Below are 15,302 nucleotides of genomic sequence, written 5' to 3'. Positions count from 1 at the left end.
TAGCAACTGAGATTTGTTGCAGTGTAGCTATGAAATCAAGAACGACATAGTTCGTCGTTCACCTCTAAGTTGTCAAGATCTTGATGACTGTGTTCGTGTCACGTCGACGTCGCTGAATGAGCAGCCAGCCCCCAGCCTACATTCTGCTTCCAACATTGCATTTACCGACTCACCGTTCAAGCTTCCATGTTTTTTATCGCATGGACACGAAGGCTGACACTCTAGCAATACAATCTCGTTGCTTTATTGGGTATGCAGCACGATATGCAGCGTTATAACCGTGCGAATCAGCATTGATCTTCTCGCTCAGCCACTGTCGCTAGGACAGCGGAAGCTAGGGAATATACGCACTATATGTTACGCGAACGAATCTTTGTTCACGATCTTGTTCGAAAGAGGAAGCAGACTTATCTAACGCCTTCGTCGACCCGGGTGGGCTAATCGCCTTGCATTGATTGCGCTGTGTGCCTGCATATCCGGCGATATTGGCAGGGCAACAACCATCGGTCAACGTGAATAGGAAGAGAGATAGTACTTAAGCTCGGCTTTAGCCATTGTTACAAGCTGGATACCTCCTGGCTCAATTGCACTTTCGCGTCGTCCATCATGGCTCCCCTTCGCTCAATCATTGCGGCTGTAGCTCTCTGTGCGCAAGCGGTCGTCTCAACGTCAATCGACAACACAACCTATGAGTACATTATCGTAGGCTCTGGACCTGGCGGCGGACCGCTTGCATCCAATCTCGCTAGAGCCGGTCACTCCGTGTTACTTCTTGAAGCTGGGGATGACCAGACGGAGAACCTTAATGTTTCGAATTGGCTGAACTTCAACCTAGCTGGCAACGATCCCGCTACAGTATGTAGAGATAACATCGTGGTAGAGACATGACTAAGGTTTCGCATAGCGCTGGGACTTCTTCGTGAAGCATTCCGACGACGAGGCCAGGGAAGCGAGGTACTTGCATCGAACGTGGCGTAAGCCAGATGGAGGATTCTACGTAGGTATCGAGCCGCCTAGGGACTCTGAGGCTCTTGGAATTGTAAGCATGAGCCCATTCAATGAACCAGAGCAGATGCTGACTATGATCCAGTACTATCCGCGCGCAGGCACTTTGGGTGGCTGCGCGATGCACAATGGCTGCTTGACCATGAACCCCAACGATGCAGACTGGGACGAAATCGCAGAAATGACCGGAGACGACTCATGGTCGCATGAGAATATGAGGAAGTATCTCATCAAGCTCGAGAAGGTGCACTACAACAGCACATACGAGCATGGTCACGACGGCTGGCTCGATATGACCATGCTAGACCCAGGTTACACTACCAGTGCGGATGCCAAACAGCTCAGTGAACTCGCTGCAGAGGCCGCTGACTACCCGTCCTCTTCCGCTTCGACGTTGCTCCAGCGAGATATGAATGGTGCGCAGCCAGATCGAGACCAGCTTGTCGGACCTTTCGGTGGTGTCAGCCACATCAACCCCAATGGACGCCGGTCATCTCCGGGGTACTACGCCAGAGACACTGCTGCTTCTGGCAAATATCCGCTGACTATCTCGCTGGATACACTTGCCACGAAGATCATTTTCGACAAGGTCTCTCCGGGACCACCCAGAGCAGTCGGTATCGAGTACCTGCAAGGTAAGAGCTTGTACAGTGCTGATCCTCGTTCCAATGCCGATTCCAAAGGCGTCGCTGGGAAAGTCTTCGCATCTAAAGAGGTCATCCTTTCTGGTGGCGCATTCAACTCACCACAACTGCTTATGCTTTCTGGGATTGGCCCGCTCGATCAACTCACGAAGTTCAATATCTCGCCCGTGGTAGAGCTGCCGGGTGTGGGTAGACAAATGGCCGATAACTATGAGGCCGGCATCTTGTCACTCGGTAAGCGTGCCGTTACTGGTATGTCAGAAATTTTCCCCAACTTCTGGAAGACGTCCACTTCGCAACTGGGGATTCGCGACATCTACATGTGGTGTGGTTCATTCGCGTTCGAAGGCTTCTGGCCAGGGTAAGCATCCACGTCCTCCTCTGAGGATGCACTAACGAATCCGATAGCTTTCCCAATCGCCCTCCGTACTTCAACGAGACTTATGGCCCGTCACAGTACGAGTGCGCAATGGTCCACATGAATCCGCGTTCGCAAGCGGGCACGGTGGAGCTTCGATCTGCTAATCCGCGAGACATGCCAGCCATCAACCTCAACTTCTTCAAAGACGGCGCAGAGGAAGATCTCCAAGCCATCTACGAAGGTGTCGAATGGGTGCGCTCCTGGCTGTCAAAAGTGGACCCGTCTGCACCTGATTCGCTGGCACCCTTCGAAGAGCTCCACCCTTGCGAGGGCATCATTGGGAAGCAGAACTGTACGGTCGAGAGCCAGAAGACATATATTAAAGAGCAGGCGTATAGTCATCATGCTAGTAGCAGTTGTAGGATTGGTGCCGATGGAGATGAGTATGCGGTACTGGATAGCAAGTTTAGAGTGAGGGGAACGAAGGGCCTGCGAGTCGTAGATGCAAGCGCCTTTCCGAAGGTACCTGGAGGGTTCCCCATACTGCCTACTATGATGATTAGCGAGAAGGCTACCGAGGATATACTCGCTGGGTTGTAATGCCGCGTACATACTTAACTCGCCTGCGCATTCAAGACAATTAGTAAATTGTTCGCAGACGAGTTCGAATTTACGTGCTTTGCTTTGGGGCTGCTCGTCAGTAGAAGGTCTGCGGCCAGCATAAACAACAATGTTCAGTCTGCTCAACTGCGACCCCATGTAGTGCTCAAGTTTGGAGATCGCGATCTCGGAGTTCGCAGCCCGCACGGTCGGACCTTCTTGTCCGACGTTTGACGAGACCGCCGTACCTGCCCATCCAGCGTCCTGTCGCGTGGACCTACTGCATCGGGATTTTGCGACGACACTCACAGTTTCGATGGATAGACGATGGAAGAATGGTGCAGCGTCCAGAGACGGTAGCTGTCATACACGCGGTGCATCGTGCCCAGAGGACAAGGTGCGTGGAGAAGTGGGGCAGGCTAACCAAGGAAGGCGCGACAGTCCCGCGGCCTCTTCTTATCGTGTTGATAACAACGTTCAAGACTGAGTTGACAGATGGGAATGATACAATGCGTTAATGACTTGACCGATTCGCCAATAGGCCGTGATTCGATTCGAAGCGAAGGAAGATATCTGAGATCGCGCTGCGATGCCGTTAGACCGTTGATCTGCCTCCAGTATATAAGACCCCGCTGGACCCTGACAGCTTGGAGTGATCAACCTTATCCGTCCACCCTCACATCATATCCATACTATGGCGCTCGATCGATTGAAGCAAGCAGCCTCGCATATCACAGGTGTTGGACAGCCACCACACCCATTTGATCCTTTGAGCGAGTCGGAGATTGAACGCGCAGTCACTATCATCCGGAAAGAGCACAGCGATGTGTTCTTCAACGCCATCACCTTGTTGGAGCCGCGTAAAGCGGAGATGATGAGCTGGGTGAAAGATCCCGAGCACACTCCACGACCACATCGAGTCGCTGATGTAGTCTGCATTGGTCGAGGCAGCAAAGTGTATGACGGACACGCAGATTTGACCGAAGGCAAGATCATCAGCTGGGCGCTGACTGATGATGTGCAGCCACTTGTACGTTAGAGAGTGTGTGAGTGCGTTTTACATCCTGCTGACTTGGATCTAGATTACAATGGAAGACCTGCAGATTGTTGAGACGATTGTGCGGAAAGATCCAAAGGTCATTGAACAATGCGGCCTGATCGGCATTCCACCAGAGGACATGCATAAAGTGTACTGCGATCCCTGGACAATTGGTTACGATGAGCGATTCGGCACCAAAGTTCGTCTTCAGCAGGCGCTCATGTACTATCGCCCACATCCCGATGACTGTCAATACACGTACCCATTGGACTTCTGCCCAATCTACAACTCCGACACCCAGGAGATCATTCATATCGACGTCCCACCAGTTCGGCGACCGCTCAATCAGGCCCCGCCAAACAACTATCACGCGGCTGCGATTGAGGCTGAGGGTGGGTTCAAGACAGATTTGAAGCCCATCAACATCACACAGCCAGAAGGCGTCTCATTCAAGTTGGACGGACGATACATCAGCTGGGCAAACTGGAAATTCCACATTGGCTTCAACTACCGCGAAGGCTTGGTTCTGTCTAACATCACGTTTGATGACAAAGGCACCGTTCGCGATACCTTCTGGCGCCTATCGCTCGCGGAGATGGTCGTACCTTACGGCAACCCGGAACACCCACATCAGCGTAAGCACGCTTTCGATCTAGGAGAATACGGCGGTGGCTATATGACCAACTCCCTTAGCCTGGGCTGTGACTGCAAGGGCGCAATTCACTACATGGACGCTGCTTTTGTCAACCGAGCGGGTCAGGCTACAACGATCAAGAATGCTATTTGCATCCACGAGGAAGATGCTGGTATCCTGTTCAAGCACACAGACTTCCGCGATGACAGTGTTACGGTCACTCGTGCCCGCAAACTTATCATCTCGCAAATCTTCACAGCTGCAAACTATGAGTACTGCGTATACTGGATATTCCACCTTGACGGAACCATCCAGCTGGAGATCAAATTAACCGGTATCTTGAACACCTACGCGATGCTTCCTGGCGAGGATCTGAAGGGTTGGGGAACTGAGGTGTACCCCGGAGTGAACGCGCACAACCACCAGCATCTCTTCTGTATGCGCATCGATCCCAACATTGACGGACCGGAGAACACTGTTTTCATGGTCGACGCGATGCGCGGAGAAGGCGAAGTCGGTAGCGCGGAGAACAAATACGGCAACGCTTTCTACGCGAAGAAGACGAAGCTCAGCACCCCTGAGCAGGCGGCAACGGACTACAATGGCGGAACGAGCAGGACATGGGAGATGGCCAACACGAACAAGCTTAACCCATACAGTAAGAAGCCAGCTTCCTACAAACTGGTCAGCAGGGAAGTGCCCGATCTACTACCCAAGCCTGGAAGTTTGGTATGGAAGCGCGCCGGTTTCGCGAGACATGCGGTACATGTCACGAAGTGTAAGTATCTCCAAAGAATCATGTACAAAGCCCTTGACTGACCTACCATAGACGACGACACACAACTCCACCCAGCAGGCCGTCACGTTCCGCAAACATCTGGCGAGCCGTCCCAAGGCATACCCGCCTGGATCGAAGCCAACCCCAACGAGAACCTCGACAACACCGATGTCGTACTGTGGCACACATTCGGAATCACGCATTTCCCATCACCGGAAGACTTCCCGATTATGCCTGCTGAGCCCATGACGCTACTGCTGCGACCGCGCAACTTCTTCACACGTAATCCTTGTATGGATATTCCACCTAGCTATTGCAGCGTTCCAAGTGGTGTTAAGCAGGGAAGTACGCTTGTGGATAAGTTGAGTCGTATGGCGTTTGGTGAGGAGAAGAAGCCTGAGAGTGCGGCGTCGGCGACTTGTTGCTCGGATCAGAAGTTTGGCGCGGGCGTATAAAAGAGGTGCGGCATGTATGTTTAGTGTGTTCATAATAGAGAGTTTTCTTCATCGAAGTGATCATCAGAGCTTTCTACCTTTGTGAATGTGCCACCCAGGCAGACCATCGCGACATGCTGTATTGCTCACAGTGCTGACCACGTGGGGTGACGTAGTCCCACGCGAGGTGTTCGCGGGTAGTAGCTCCGCGGGTGGGCCCAAGCTTCCACCGAGTCCGCATCCGACATCTTCTCCCCTCCACGATCGCCCGCGCAGATTCCAGTCACGCACAGCAGCCGCCATGATATAGCACCGATATCGCAACTTTCCCAGCACCATCTTCATCCCACCGAGCCTGAGAATGTTCCTGCCGATTTGGACGGCCAACCATCCGAACCCGCAATGCCCCGCGCATTTCCACCCGTAGAGCAAAATGATAAAACGAAACGAGCAAACGTGCCCAGGAGCGCCCTATCTGCATCTTTGGTTGAGAGCGTAGCCGGCTTCAGCGCTGGCGTTGTCTCTTGTCTCGCTGCCCATCCACTCGACTTGCTGAAGAACCGCCTGCAACTCAACACCACCAGTCGATCGCGACCTGGCGACTCCTACCGAATTTTGCGGAACGTTATCAGAGATGAAGGAGGCGTACGCGCACTATACAGGGGACTATGGCCGAACCTTCTCGGCAACAGTCTGGGTTGGGGTCTATACTTCCTGTTCTATGGAAACCTGAAAGAATTGTTCCAGAGTAGGAGGCAGAAGGGCGAGCATCTGGGAAGTGCCGAGTTCTTCTCCGCGAGCATCATCGCTGGTATGTTTGGAGTTACAGAACTCTCATGCACATCGCTAACCACTTGCTAGGTCTCCTCACCGGTGCCTGCACGAATCCTATCTGGGTCGTGAAAACGCGCATGCTCGAGCGCGGCGCAAACCACCCTGCCGCATACAAATCCATGAAAATTGGCCTCCAACACGTATACGAAACTCGAGGACTTAAGGGCCTTTGGGCAGGCTTCCTGCCTTCGTCACTGGGTGTGCTGCACGGCGCTGTACAGTTCAGCATATACGAGAATATGAAGAAGAGACGGGGGACGCATATCGGCGGGCAAGACAAGCTGAGCAATTGGGAATATGTGTATATGAGCGGTGGAAGCAAGCTGCTTGCTGGAGCAATCACGTACCCGTACCAACCTATACGCGCGCGGTTGCAGCAATACAACGCTGCACAGCAGTACAACGGGCTGCTGGACGTACTCAGGAAGACGTACCAGAACGAAGGGTTCCTGGCGTTCTACAAGGGGTAAGAAAGCACCTACGCTCTGGAATCTGAAGGATAGTAAGGCTAACCATCGCAGTGTTATACCCAACACGCTACGAGTCATCCCGACCACGGTCGTCACGTTCCTAGTATACGAGAACACAAAACTATATCTACCAAAGATGTTTGCGGATGACGAGCAACTAAGTCACGACGAAGATTAGAGCCGAGAACAGACGCACCCAACTACCATACCGATGCGCGCTTTACAACACGATATCTACCGATATGAACACGGACGTAGACGAATCAATATAACACTGTTAACGACTTTCATGCGAGATATACAAGGAAGCACCTCGACATACTCTGAAGTGAAGGCAGCCACTGTTCAGACGGATGAATTGCGGTCGATGAAACAGCAGTTATCCGTCCTTCTGCAATACGAATGATCGAGATCAGCGTTTCGACAAATGCTGCTCGGTGCTCAGACGAGACTAAGATCGGGCAGCTGTGGGTTGACATTGCGCAGGAATTGGGTTGCACCATGGTAGCAGTCCCTATCATCAGGAGCCACTCACCTGCAGCCTCTGGAGTGAATCCGTGTGAAGTTGCCACTTTCCACAGTCTACCTGGCTTGGTATGAGCGATTCAATCAGTCCCTCCTAGACTGCATCCGATCAATCGCTCTTCCACGTTAGTCACAACCATCAGCAAAGATTACTGCAACGTAGTGAATTCAATCACTTGACATCGAGTAAACAGTTACCAGTGCTTCACCGCGAGTGCTGTAACCAAAGTTCAACCAGCACGCAGCCTCAACCAGTCTACACTGTTTCCGCATCGAAGCTCTCCGCAACCACGAACAGCGATGGCCTCATCAGACAAGCTTCAACGTAAGCCCTCAATACTCAGGATGGGCAGGAAGTCTAGGCCGGACCGTCTTACACCATCTACTAACATGCGGCCTTCGACTCCAACGTCATCCGGATCTCCTGTCTCTCAACCTGAGCGGCGTCAGAATGGCTTTCGAAGATTCTTCGGCAGATCTCGCGAGCCAGAAGTACAGAATCCAGTGCTCACGCCACCGTCGTCATCACCGGTACCAGCAGCGTCACCACTCATCATCTCGAGGTTCGCCAAAGCATTTGTAGACGCCCTAAACGTCACGCAGCTCTCCAATTTCCTCATCTGGATACTATACTACGAGGTCGTTGAGCTGCCGGAATCCCCAGAGGCTTGGTATGCACCAATCGACAATATGGACATGCGTGGGTGGGTTGCGCTGGGAGAGTTCCTGGCAAAGACACAAGAGGCGGGTGATGGATATGGCTTCGATCTGATTGTGTTGGACTCCATCTGTGACCGAATTCGATTATCGCGCCCGATAGTCCACACGTTGCTGATTCGCTTCGCCGATCCAGAGAAGATGAAACACAGTATTCTGGCTGCAGCAGGAAACATATCACCTGAGCATGATGCTACAACGATGGAAGCCCTCGAGACCGCACAGTCCAAGTTGGAGGACTTGCACAAGTTGGCAAACCATCTGAAGCCACAAGGAGGGACACAGTACGAATCGTGGCAGACGATCGTCCAAGAACGTCTGCATGCGTTTCTGGACATGGTAGTTGGCCCACGCATTGCTCATCTGCGTACAGGCAAACCGCTTACAACTGTTGCAACATCAGAGCAACTCCCGAAGGAAGTTGCAGAAGGCATCAGGATGAACTATCTCTACGAAGCCATGCAACAGGAGCGCAATGTACCATTGGAGCGCTATGGTATTCGTCAAGGCCACAGCAATCATGGACACCAGACGCTGCAATCATCTTCATCTCCTGTAAACGATAACGAGGTCGAGCGATCACGAAATCACGCCATTGCGCTCATGGCCGAAAATCGTGAACTGCGTTCTGATATCGCTATCCTGCTGCAAGACAAGGAGAGACTGATCAAAGCAAACGAGAAGCTGGCACTAAAGGCTTCTAAACTCGGTCGCCTACAACCTGCAGGTTACATCCGTTCGCCTCCCTACGATGACTGGCCCGAAAACACACCAGGCAATGAGATCGCCAACGGTGAACAACGTGTCGCTGCACAAATGCCCCTACGCCCTACCCGCCCCCGTTCCGTTTCCACCGGCGACATCGAAGCCCTCGCTGCAGCCCTCGAACAGGGACTCAACATCAGCACGCATCATCGCCAGAGCTCCGAGATCCTAGCCCAGAAGTATGACGACGTGTTTTCCAGCCTACACTCTTCCCCCTTACCGACCCTCCGCCTCTCGGCACTCCCACCGCCGTTGACGCCCTCCCCTTCATCTGTCAACGGCAGTGCGACTCGACCAATGACTCTGGGTGATGCGCCGAGGAGTGGGAGGCGTAGTGGTATGATCTTCGACGGAAATGACATGGGCCATTTAGCTGGGGGAGGGACGCCAACGGCGGAGGATAGTGATGGGGATGGGGATGAGGATGAGGATGGGAAGAGGAGTGGTGGATATGTTCCTGTTACGCCGACGCCGCAGGGGAGGAAGAGGTTTGATTTGTTGGAGTAGGGTGAGATGTGGAGAGGATATGGGGGATGTGAGTGCGGAAGTGTGTGGATTCACCTGGATTTGGAGAGTGTACAACATGTATTCAGAAAGAATGCGAAGACTTGGACACTTAGAGGTACACATTGTAGTCACTGCGGTGAGTATACTTGCGTAGCATAGAAGCTAACGCGCGCTCGATGAATCCAATCCGACTTTTCTGACTGCTAGTCTCAGCGCGTACGCGTCGACAGCGAAGCACAGGCATGCAAGAGCGCAAACATGTTCAGGTCGTTAGAGAAGCCCACAGAGCGACCAAAGCGTCGGATCCAGATGTGCTCAATGACCAACGCAAGCCCTGAAGATACCAAATCCTCTAGACCTCCTCCTCAATCTCGTCAATGACCTCTTCACCAGCCTCTAGTCCCTCCTCAACGATACCATGCATACCCTCGTCCTCCTCAAGCATCGGCTCAGGCTTGATCTTGGGAGCAGCCGGAGCCTTCTTCTTGGTAACGCGACCGGTCTTGACAGCTGTACATTTAGTCAGTACGTCCGTCTTGTCATCCAATGACACAAAACACTTACCACCCTTGACCGGACTAGCACTGCCCTTCTTCGCGCGCGGCTTCGCGACGCTCTTGGGAGTATCTTCACGGTCGGCGGACTCGTCCTTGAGCGCGGTAGCTGCTTTCTTGAACTTGCGCATCCGGTTCTCAAGCGCGTCGTAGGTCATTTCGCCGCCGTAGAGAGTGGCGATTGAGCGGATGTTTACCTGGGGGGAGGGGGTGGTTAGTATGGGGTATGTGTGATTGAGAGGGATTGTAGTAGAGGATTTGTAGCATGGGATGGACCTACTTTGTTATCGAAGCTGGCGAGTGTTGCGATGAACAGGCGCTCGAGTACCTCTGGGTTGGTCCAGGTGATCGGCATTGTGGTGATGAGACTGGGGAGTGTTAGTACAGCTAGGATTTTGAGATACTGCAGGCGCCGGAGATGATCATGGTAGCAATCACGTGCAGCGATGGTGGGAGGGAAACGCAGAGGGCGAGGGCGTGAGCGGCTGTCTTGAGCTGTCGCGACCACTCTCCAAGGCGCGAGCCCGCTCACTTGGGGAAATGTTGGGCAGCTGGAGAACTTACTTGTTGGAGATAGTTGGTGAAGCTGTTGGTAGGTATCAGGGGATCAGTGACAGACGTCGTTGATGTCGAAATTGTTGTTAGGGTAGTAGTAGAGTGTGTGAGAGCAGAGTTCAGGTGGCAGAAGGTTCAAGATATACGGCGGGAAAAGTGAAGGTGACGGTAAGATACGGAAGGGCGCAGCTCTGCCCGCTACTCTTCTCCGCCTTCACACCGCTCGCGTATCTTCCACGTGCGTGACGTGGTGAAGGCACGTAAATTTGTCGAGATACGACAAGACCGACGCGGAAAGCAGGCTATGGGATTATAGATCAAAGTGACGAGGGGAATATCATGGGTATATTGGCAGGTACCGTGCTCGAGCAGATAGACTGCATATCCAGTTCATCCATATGTCGCGAGACGGTGACCAATCCTGTCTAGTCGAACGCAAAATCTGGGTATCGAAAGTACATCAAGCCTTGGCCTTGGTAGCCTTTGCATCCTCGCGTGCTTTTTTGTCCTTTTTACCTTCGGCTTTGTGCCGCTTCGCCTCCTCTCTCGGGTCGATAACCAGTAACTCTTCTTCGTTTTTCCGCTTCCACTCCAGGTCTTTCCCTAACCTGTCTTTTGCAAAACTGAGCGAATGCGACATCCACCCCGCGTCGTCGTCTGACTCCTCCTCATCCTGCTTGTCCCAGGCTTTACAGGACTGGCATCCTACTATGAAGTGTAGATCACATGCACCTTCTTCTTCTTCGTCGGCCCCGTTTGCGTCTCCGTTGCCTTGGTTGCTCGGTGCTTCTTCTGGTAATGTTGGAGTGTCCATTTTCGTGGCGGCGGTGGATTCTGCTGAGTCCAGCTTTGATTTGAACCTGTTGAGAATGTCCAGCGCTGACTGTTCGTCCTTTGCATTGCCGCCTGCTCCGCGTTTCCGTCCCCGTGTTGTAGTCGACGGTACCATTGACTCCAGTAGCGACTTCTTCTTGGCTGGCCCTGTGTCTTGAGCAGCTGTGTTCCGCTTCATCGATGCCTTCAGGTCGGCAATCTGCTGGTTGACGCGGTCTAGCTTCGATCGCTTCTCGGACTCAGGCGAGAGTTCTCGTGGTGGGGTGCGCGCTTTGGGTTTGGGTGGTGATTTGGGAGTGGCTTTGTGCGCAGGTTTGGGCGATGGGGATCGTGGCGGCGACTTTCGCGACGGTTTGCGTATGGGTATCTCTCTCGTCTCCTCGGATGCTTTGGCTGCAGGCTTCTCCTCTCCTGCGCTGACCAGCTTGGTGTTGAACTTGGGCTTCTTCGCGACCGGCGCTGCATCAGCCTCGGCTTCATCCCCAAAGCTGAGCACGTTCTTGCCAGCCTTCCTCTTCGCCTTCTTGGGCTTCTTGGTCTCGGACTCATTCGTCGTAGCCACCTGCACCCTCTTGACCATGTCCTCGAACGGGTTTATGATGATCTCGGCGCCCGTGACCTTGGTGGGGTACATGGGCTGGTCGTCGCTGCCGTCCCGTATCTCAGCCTCGGCCATCTTCATCAGGTTGTAGATGGTGTCGCCGGCTACCCTGCCGAACATGGTGTTCTTGCCCTGCAGCTCTGGCGTGGCTGCGAGGGTGAAGAAGAACTGACTGCCATTGTCGTCCTTCTTGCCCGTGTTGGCCATGCCCAGCAGCCCGCGTCGCGTGTACTTCAGCCGGCTGTGGAACTCGTCGGCAAAGGGCTCGCCATCGTAGCTGCTCTCTCCGCCCTGCCCCGTACCCGTGGGGTCGCCGCCCTGCAGGATGAAGCCCTTGACGAGGCGGTGGAAGACGGTGTTGTCGTAGTAGCCATCGAGACACAGCTGCAGGAAGTTGCGCGACGTGATGGGCGTCTGCTTGGCGAAGAGCTCGATCTCGAGATCGCCCGTGGTCGTGTGCAGGACGACTTTGGCCGTCGGGTTCGGCTCGAGGTTGTACGTCGTGGCCATGTCGGCGACGGAGTTCCGCTATCGAGGTGCGTTATCAGGGCGTTATCAGTGCCGTTGTCCGGATGCGCCGTGGTTGCGCCCGTGGAGGATTCGCGAAGTCGCGTCCCAACTCTGTCGCGAATTTGTTGGCCAGTGAGCGCTGAGCTGCCCTGCACGGGCCTCGGCAAACGTGCCCCGACGTCATCTTGGCTTCTCACCCACCATGCACTTGCGTCTGCATGCTTTCACTTAACTTTCCGCCGCCCGACACAGGACCGATGCCTTCCATATAATACCGCTGTTTCTCAACTCTCACCGCTTCTGGTTCTACCCGTCTATCTTCTGGGTCTGACTTTGCGTCAGCTTGACAGTTGGCACCATGTTGCCCTACATCAACGCACGTACGTGTTAGCATGATGAGCCACTACCACCAATACTGACCATGGTGAAGCTTTTGAATATGTGGCTGGTGCGCTTGGAAATTCGGCTGATGAGCGTAAGATCTCACATGGCACATGTGGCTGATGTTCTGCTGACTCCACCCAGTCAAGCTCATTTTCTCCTTCTACCTGTCGTATCCTCTAGCTGCCGTGTTGAAAAGGATTCCCGACAAGGACCCATGGAAGAAGAATGTCTTCGTCATTACGTGAGGCTCATCAAATATTGCTTTGGATGAACTGGTGTTAATGGCTCCAGCGTCTCCATGTTCTACCTTGTTGGCCTTTTTGACTTGTGGACCGGCCTGCGGACCATCTTCATCAGTGCTGGCGGGGCCTACCTCATCTCCTCTAAGATCCACTCGCCGTACATGCCATGGATCGGATTCGTATTTCTCATGGGCCACATGTCGGTGAACCACATCTACCGACAAGCTGTGAATGACCCATCGGTCTTTGACATTACCGGAGCTCAAATGGTCCTGGTCATGAAGCTGACTGCTTTCTGCTGGAACGTCCAGGATGGTCGCCTTCCGGACTCTGAGCTTTCCGAGCAACAGCGCGCCCACGCTATCCGGACAATGCCCAGCATGATCGACTACGTCGGCTATGTCTTTTTCTTTCCTGCCCTCATGGCTGGTCCAGCCTTTGACTACGCCGATTACAGTCAGTACATCACTACGACCATGTTCACCCTCCCACCAGGCACCGATCCGTCCAAGGCACCCCCAACGCGCAAGAAGCGGAAGATTCCTCGCAGCGGCATGCCTGCCGTAACCAAAGGAGTCTACGGAACTCTCTGGCTGGTCGCATTCATCAAATTCTCCAGCTGGTACTACCCTGAATTCTACCTCGGGGATGAATACATGCAATACAACTTTTTCCGCAGGATCTGGCAGCTCTACATGCTTGGTCTTACCACGCGTATGAAGTACTACGCAGTTTGGAGTCTATCTGAGGGATCTTGTATCCTTTCCGGAATCGGCTACAACGGTCTTGACCCCAAGACTGGTCGAGCTAAATGGGACCGTCTCACCAACATCAAGCCACTCGAGATTGAGGCCGCGCAGAATGCTCGTGCTTACCTTGGTTTCTGGAACATCAACACCAACACTTGGCTGAAGAACTACATGTATCTTCGTGTGACACCAAAGGGACAGAAACCTGGCTTCAGGGCTACGCTTGCCACATTTGTGACTAGCGCATTCTGGCATGGATTCTACCCTGGCTATTACATGGCCTTCATTCTGGCAGCTCTTGTACAAACTGCTGCGAAGAGTAGGTCTCTGATGATGCGCTATCTGCTTTCATGCTGACATTCACCAGATGGCCGCCGATTGATCCGTCCGCTGTTCATGACGCCAGACGGGAAATCACCTCTACCTTCGAAGCGATACTACGACCTCTTCTGCGTCGTCCTTACACAGACTGTGTTTGCGTTCGTAGTCGCTCCCTTCATCCTTCTTGGCTTTTCGGATACGATCAAGATCTGGGCACGGGTTTACTTCTACACTCTCATCGGTGTGGCCGGATCATTTGCTGTCTTTTCGCGGTCGTTCCCCATCCGCAAGCAGCTCGTTCAACTTCAGACGGCTCGTGCGCCCCCAGCGGCAGCCACCACATACGATGATCCTGCCATTGAGAAGGCAGCACGGGAGGAGATTCGACGAGAAAGGCTAGCGAGGACCAACTCGTCAGACAGTGTTAAGAGTCACGCCAAGATGCCTCTCCTGGGTATTGCGGATGACCCCGAGGCGGAGATTGACGAGATCGTGGCCGAAGTCAAGGCTGAGATCGAGCAAAGGAAGAGGAGGGGCAGCGTGATGCAAGGGTTTGATCTCAAGCAAGCCGTGCAGGACAAGCTGAAGCAGTTCAACAAAAAGGGGTAGAGTATGATACACTGGCGGCGATGCTCCAGTAGCAGTCGCGGGTACATCTTTGTGGTATAGGGATGGGAAACAGGCCGGCTTGGGGATCAGCCGTCCAATATAGCCTGAATACATACTCAGTAGCAAGAGTCGTTGCGGACTTGATTCCGAACCTTCCCGCCTTTCACCGGATTTATCACAGGCCTTTGTGCACGTTCGTCGCTCCAGCCCAACGTCAAATCTTCGGGCAAATCATCCCGCCCAGTTCAATCGTTCAGCCCAGCGCGAGCTATCGGCGACCACACATATTCTTCGCTCGTGTCTGAGCTAGCGGGTGTCTTGCGTGCTAAATGTGGCGCAAACTCTATTGCCATGTGGTAGCTCGGTAACGCCGGCCTTTTGACACCGACGCCGCGTCACTCCAGCGCTGCCCACAAAGTTTGCGGCATCTTCTAGCTTCGGGCGTCAAGAGGCTTCTGTCACCGAAAGTTACTTTGAACTCCCGAAATCCCATGGAGAATATGATCATCGCATAGTCGCGTGGTCGCACAAGTGCATGCGATTTCGGATGGCGACGCTAATGGCCTAGAACTCGAGATCCAGTGGCTGCATGATCGGACCGACGAATCGTATAATCGATCGCACATCCCG

At 53.5% G+C, this 15,302-nt stretch overlaps 7 protein-coding genes across 7 annotated transcripts; 5 read left to right on the top strand and 2 right to left on the bottom strand.

The window, feature by feature from the left end:
* Positions 1 to 606: 606 nt before the first annotated feature.
* J4E84_007547 (uncharacterized protein) lies at positions 607 to 2,610 on the top strand (the record flags this gene model as incomplete). Its single annotated transcript, XM_049390130.1, has 4 exons — positions 607 to 855; positions 905 to 1,039; positions 1,091 to 2,010; positions 2,058 to 2,610. The coding sequence occupies 4 exons, from the start codon at positions 607 to 609 to the stop codon at positions 2,608 to 2,610; spliced, it is 1,857 nt and encodes a 618-aa protein (XP_049241983.1).
* A 694-nt stretch (positions 2,611 to 3,304) lies between these two features.
* Positions 3,305 to 5,516, top strand: J4E84_007546 (uncharacterized protein; the record flags this gene model as incomplete). Its single annotated transcript, XM_049390129.1, has 3 exons — positions 3,305 to 3,640; positions 3,693 to 5,061; positions 5,113 to 5,516. 3 exons carry the CDS (start codon positions 3,305 to 3,307, stop codon positions 5,514 to 5,516), a joined length of 2,109 nt encoding a protein of 702 aa, XP_049241982.1.
* A 381-nt stretch (positions 5,517 to 5,897) lies between these two features.
* Positions 5,898 to 6,977, top strand: J4E84_007545 (uncharacterized protein; the record flags this gene model as incomplete). The annotated part of the gene is made up of 3 exons (XM_049390128.1): positions 5,898 to 6,306; positions 6,357 to 6,795; positions 6,851 to 6,977. The coding sequence occupies 3 exons, from the start codon at positions 5,898 to 5,900 to the stop codon at positions 6,975 to 6,977; spliced, it is 975 nt and encodes a 324-aa protein (XP_049241981.1).
* Positions 6,978 to 7,624: 647 nt separating this feature from the next.
* On the top strand, positions 7,625 to 9,313 carry J4E84_007544 (uncharacterized protein; the record flags this gene model as incomplete). Its single annotated transcript, XM_049390127.1, has 1 exon — positions 7,625 to 9,313. The coding sequence occupies one exon, from the start codon at positions 7,625 to 7,627 to the stop codon at positions 9,311 to 9,313; it is 1,689 nt and encodes a 562-aa protein (XP_049241980.1).
* Positions 9,314 to 9,665: 352 nt separating this feature from the next.
* J4E84_007543 (uncharacterized protein) lies at positions 9,666 to 10,222 on the bottom strand (the record flags this gene model as incomplete). The annotated part of the gene is made up of 3 exons (XM_049390126.1): positions 9,666 to 9,823; positions 9,878 to 10,064; positions 10,148 to 10,222. The coding sequence occupies 3 exons, from the start codon at positions 10,220 to 10,222 to the stop codon at positions 9,666 to 9,668; spliced, it is 420 nt and encodes a 139-aa protein (XP_049241979.1).
* Positions 10,223 to 10,882: 660 nt separating this feature from the next.
* J4E84_007542 (uncharacterized protein) lies at positions 10,883 to 12,367 on the bottom strand (the record flags this gene model as incomplete). The annotated part of the gene is made up of 1 exon (XM_049390125.1): positions 10,883 to 12,367. One exon carries the CDS (start codon positions 12,365 to 12,367, stop codon positions 10,883 to 10,885), a length of 1,485 nt encoding a protein of 494 aa, XP_049241978.1.
* A 358-nt stretch (positions 12,368 to 12,725) lies between these two features.
* J4E84_007541 (uncharacterized protein) lies at positions 12,726 to 14,672 on the top strand (the record flags this gene model as incomplete). Its single annotated transcript, XM_049390124.1, has 5 exons — positions 12,726 to 12,747; positions 12,798 to 12,842; positions 12,893 to 12,992; positions 13,043 to 14,061; positions 14,110 to 14,672. The coding sequence occupies 5 exons, from the start codon at positions 12,726 to 12,728 to the stop codon at positions 14,670 to 14,672; spliced, it is 1,749 nt and encodes a 582-aa protein (XP_049241977.1).
* Between the last annotated feature and the right edge of the window lie 630 nt (positions 14,673 to 15,302).

The sequence above is a fragment of the Alternaria hordeiaustralica genome (assembly GCF_023758085.1).
Source record: "Alternaria hordeiaustralica strain BMP 2776 chromosome Unknown scaffold_17, whole genome shotgun sequence".
In the NCBI taxonomy this organism is placed as follows: domain Eukaryota; kingdom Fungi; phylum Ascomycota; class Dothideomycetes; order Pleosporales; family Pleosporaceae; genus Alternaria; species Alternaria hordeiaustralica.
Note: the sequence above shows the minus strand (reverse complement) of the source record. Positions and strands in the feature narration are given on the sequence as shown.